Genomic DNA, 4,953 nt, shown 5'->3' with positions numbered 1-4,953 from the left:
ACTTGACATCAACGTCGTGTTTACGTTCATCCCCGAAAATGAATACTTCGATTCTCATTATTGCCCTTTGTGTCTCCGTTGGGTCAGGTAAATTGGTTGGTTGATTATATGTCAACCTTTGTATATTTGTGCACGGGATATTTTACCAACTCATACACATTTGACTTATAAACTCCATATTTGTTTCAGCTATATCGCTGCCTAATAACTGGAATATAAGACAACTAGGAACATCGTCAACGGAGGTAAACTCTCTACTCACCTGACAACTATATATGCAAAACTTATAAACGTGTGTGTGTTGTAATCGTTATTTCTATTTTCAAAGTCAGTGTGCAGTACAAAATGAACTGCTAATAAGAGAAAAAACCGTTTCACATATGATATGATACTAGTGGGTTTCTTCTGCATCATTTCAAAGGATGACGATGCGTGTACGAACTGTAAGGAAACCCTCAACGCGGTAATTGCCAGATTGGATACAGATGAAGGCGTGGTGAGTCATGGTACTTGAATAAATTAGAAATCGATTGAGCAGTGCCTACTTCCTGCTTGTCAAATAAATGAACTGCTCTATTTATTGGCATTTAATAAAATGACTTGTAGTTGTATATTACTGCATTGCCTCGAAATACGGGAGCATGGGTTTCAAAAGTCTTCTATAGAGGCGATGTTTGCTTTGTAAATCTGACGATTGTAGATTCGAATCGCTGACGTCGATCCATTGTTCGCCACGTGGCTTGTGGGACTTGCAGTGAAATAATCTCGGAAAGGCACATCAACTTGCAAGACATATGAAAAGGAACTTCTTCCCTTTTCCAATTTCACAATTGCCTACGTTGATGACGGGGTTTGATGAGAAGGGAATAAAGTAATAATTGTGCAGCCGTTGAATCCTTCCATGATAAAGCATGAACACGAATTTAGTTCAACTATGAAAACGAGTTCAGTTAGATTCACTAACGAGAAAACGTCTAAAAAGGTGGAAGGCTAGAGGTTAACGCGTTCGCCGTCCGAATCCCTACCTCGGTACAATGTGGGCAGCTTAAGGGCAACTTTGTTTGTATTTCAGGAGATGGTAGAACAATTCCTAAAGGATGAAATATGTTCTCATCTATCCTCATACCTCCTCACAGAAACTGTAAGTAAATGTTGTGATGATGGTAGAATGGAAATTGTTGAACCATGAAATAGTAGACTTATGCCAAGAAAAACTCTTTCCATATTCATAAGAAATCTCTGAAAAAAGTAGTCGGGTGGCCCAATCGTCGAAGTCGCCGCGATTCGATGTGCAGAGATGCGTCCCTTGGGCACGCCAGAAACCTATGAATGAAGGTTCGAATCCCGGCTCGTCCCGATCAGATTTCTAGATTTGTCAGCACCATACCCGTGCTCGTGGGTTTCACCGAAGTAGTAAACGTCTGAGACCTACATCACTTCGAGCTTTCCTCCCGGATTAAGCTGACACGCCGTGATATAACTGGAATAATGTTAAAAGCGATGTTAAACCGAACTCACTCACTCACTCACTCACTCACTCACTGATTCATATGCATAAAGAAACACATCAGCAAGAAGGGGCTCACAATTGGTGCCTTTGGGAATGCCTACTTCTTTCCTAAAATATTTCCCCAACATTGTTCATAGATGTTATCAATGAGGTAGTGCAAAAAATATGTAAACGATGACTTGGAGACTAATCGCCTGACAGAGGTAGGATTTTGGCTTTACATGTACTTAGGACAATATGAATGGAATACTGTATTGCCATTATGTCACGAGTCTTACCATTGTATCTTCTTGTTTTAGTGTAACTCTGCTGTTCATGGGCTTGTTCCAGGTCTTCTGGAGTATGTTGTGGAGAACGCGGTAAGTCAGGGGAGACATGATGGCCTATTTATCATTGTATGTAACACGTGAAAGTGAGTAATTATAAACTACAAACAGAAATCGTCTGAAGAGCAGGAAGAATATAAATATTAATGTAAGATAAAGAAACTAAAAGTGTAAATTTAAAATATTTAATTCTATATGTTTCAGGATCCTGAGGTCTTGTGCAGTTTGGCAATGTTGTGTCCTGAGAAGCTTAATAATCACTTCAAGATGGTTACAAATGCCGATGTACAAACGGTAATGACTTGTGTGAATGTGTTGGATTTATTCCCGCTTTAAACTGTATGTCAGTTATATTAAAGTTGGACGAATGTCACAGATAGTAATTAGCACCAATGGCACAGCGATGCTTTTGACAAACCAAAGATCTGACATTTGAACCCCCGTGAAACATAGATCAGGGTTTAAGAGATACTCACAACACATCTCTGTATAGCTATTTATGTTGACCTCGATGAGTGAGTCATTGGTGTACCTGTCATTGACTAAAAACAGTGATTGTTTATTCTGTATGCGCAATAGTCGACGAGTCATTGTGTGATTAAACCCAACTTATGTACAATTAAAAAACATACACAAAGGGGTTCTGTTTTCTTCCAGGGTGATGATTCTTGTACAAACTGCATTGAAGTCGTTGATAGTTTCATTGCGAGTTTGAACACAGATGAAGTGAAGGTAAAACGCTCATATTGAATTAGCGTGAATAAGTTTTTGTACCTCCTTACTGTCCATAAATTGCATTTTAATCGAATTAGCTTGACAAGTTGTTGGTCTGATAAACTTTGTGTATACCATCGCAAACAGTTACCGAGACAACATGTCCAATTATCGCACAGGGCACATGTCAACGTGTATAATTCAAATAAGCAATCATTACTAATGTTGTTGTTGGATTAGGCCCTAAATGACAAGTGTGTCTAATGTATTATGCAGGAGGAAGTGGAGACGTATTTCGACCATGTAATTTGCAGTCCACTTTCTGCTTATTTTCTGGAGGAAGTCGTAAGTGTTTACCTATTTGTTCTTATGTTCCACTCTTCTTACTATTGAAATACGTATTTCAGTCAAACACATTGACTATCATGTTAATGTTGTTGCTTCTTCTTAAACATACAGTGGCTATAGCATACCTGGTTCCACTTGCACAAAGCGATCTTAGCGCTACAATTATTATAAATCCTTAAGATCGCGATCTTTGGCTTCGGGTACAATCGTCGTCCACTTGCACAAAACGATTGTAGGCTAAGATCATTGTAAGTTACAATCGAAACTTACAATTGGTCCGGACCAATCTTAAGCAGCTAAGATCGTTGTAGTCCCTGAATAAACTTGTTGTTGCTTCTTCTTAAACATACAGTGGCTACATGATACCTGGACACACATATTGTTTCAGCCACACATATTGGTTTGCATTATTTCTTTTGTCTTCTTAGAAATAACTTGCTGTGAAACGAAATGATGCAAGACTTCCATAACACGTATAAATGCATGTGTAGCGAATGCCAATTAATTTGATAATGCACAACGTAGTTGTTAAAGTTGTTTTAAAACAATATTCAACTGCTGACTTCTTTACTTTGTTTTAGTGTACTGCTGAGGTCCGTGCTCTGATACCCGGGGTTCTGGATTACATTGTTGAAAACGCGGTAAGAAAAACGTTTTACAGTTTATCGATTCCATTCATATAAGAATTGGATATCACAGGTATCATGACTTTATCATGGGCTTAAATGAACAAATTGTCAACTTCTAATTCGAGGTACAACTACATGTTACTTAAAACATTTCCATCAGTAGATATTCCAAATACAAAAAGATTAAAATTATAGAAATCATTTGTATGTTTTGAAAGGTGGAGTGTGTGTGTGTGTGTGTGTGTGTGTGTGTATGTGTGTGTGTGTGTATGTGTGTGTGTGAATGCGTGCGTGCGTGCGTGCGTGCGTGTGTTTGACATTTCGGTCTATTGTACAGTTAGACAGATTAGTATATTATTTTATTCTTTTTTAATCTGAAGTATTTTTAAATGTTGTAATCTTGATGCCAGTCGTCATGAGCAGTCCACCGTTTTTTCATGCTTTAGGATCCCGAGGGCCTTTGCACTCTCGCCACATTATGCCCAGAGAATGTTAAAGGGAAGCCATCTACTGCACTGGTGACAGACTTCCTTCAAAAGGTAGCATTGTAAGAACAAGATAAAAAACATTAGAAATATAGAAAATTGTATTATAATCATACAGACAATTGATCTGAATAAAAGCATTTCTCCCAATAAATGCTTTTATGTGATGTTAACGCCAAACAATCATGCTATCCATTATCAATGTCTCAGACTACAGGAATCAAGTTTGTCATCATATGACTAGACATATTGAACTATGACTACATATTTAGGAAATGGTTTGATATGATAGTTTGTCCTGCAATTGATGTCATTTTTATTTTTTCAGATATTAATGAAATAGTTAAGTCTACAAGTTATGAATCACCATTAAGCAAGGTATGCATCAATCCCTTCGAGCCATATCAAAGCAATAAACACATTTACAAAATGCCTTTATCATCAGGAACTATCTTAAATATGATATTTCTTGTGAATGAATTTTATCTCAATCCTGACCTATGCTATTGTATATTAAGTTATAGAAGTTTACAATGACGTAATACATTTTTGCACTGATTCACTTGCATGACTCAACTAAAGACTTATCTATTTTTCAGAATCTGTTCTTGAGGCGGATGTAACTTGAATCGACCAGATTATCAACGTCTACTAGAATTAGCATAGTAGTTGTTTGTATATGTGTCTCTTTAAAAAATAAACTAATTGGAGTAAATGATCGACAAGTGTCTTTTTTCTCTTTAGTGGACATTTTGGATACCACTTATGTGGTGCAGCATACATTTGAAACAATAGCGAATTGCAAATTGTAATTAACCCAGCAGTCACAATAATGTTGAATTAATGTTGAATCAATGCCGTCCTTCAACGTTGAAATGACATTGATCTTTGATTGGATTTGAAATATTGACGTTGAATGGACATCAGATATCAATGTTGAA

The 4,953-nt window shown here is 37.1% G+C and overlaps 1 protein-coding gene across 2 annotated transcripts; it reads left to right on the top strand.

Moving 5' to 3' along the window:
* On the top strand, positions 1-4,731 carry LOC124133717. Of its 2 annotated transcripts, XM_046498208.2 has the most exons (12): positions 1-87; positions 190-245; positions 422-496; positions 1,073-1,141; positions 1,810-1,869; positions 2,041-2,130; positions 2,494-2,568; positions 2,827-2,895; positions 3,480-3,539; positions 3,974-4,066; positions 4,341-4,390; positions 4,612-4,731. In XM_046498208.2, exons 1-11 carry the CDS (start codon positions 39-41, stop codon positions 4,353-4,355), a joined length of 711 nt encoding a protein of 236 aa, XP_046354164.2. In that variant the 5' UTR covers positions 1-38; the 3' UTR covers positions 4,356-4,390; positions 4,612-4,731. The 2 variants fall into 2 exon arrangements, with proteins under 2 accessions (XP_046354164.2, XP_046354183.2); XM_046498227.2 differs by lacking the exon at positions 2,827-2,895.
* Positions 4,732-4,953: the final 222 nt, after the last annotated feature.

Source organism: Haliotis rufescens, unplaced genomic scaffold, assembly GCF_023055435.1.
Source record: "Haliotis rufescens isolate VD_foot unplaced genomic scaffold, xgHalRufe1.0.p SCAF_20, whole genome shotgun sequence".
Lineage (NCBI taxonomy): Eukaryota > Metazoa > Mollusca > Gastropoda > Lepetellida > Haliotidae > Haliotis > Haliotis rufescens.
The sequence above is the reverse complement of the archived record's forward strand: the minus strand, read 5'-3'. Positions and strand labels throughout refer to the sequence as shown.

Excerpts from the sequence above, each read along its gene's own strand:
- LOC124133717 (XM_046498208.2), top strand. The coding sequence starts at position 39 with ATGAATACTTCGATTCTCATTATTGCCCTTTGTGTCTCCGTTGGGTCA. Across the intron at positions 246-421 it reads TAGGAACATCGTCAACGGAG|GATGACGATGCGTGTACGAA; the intron begins GTAAACTCTCTA and ends ATCATTTCAAAG. Across the intron at positions 1,870-2,040 it reads AGTATGTTGTGGAGAACGCG|GATCCTGAGGTCTTGTGCAG; the intron begins GTAAGTCAGGGG and ends TATATGTTTCAG.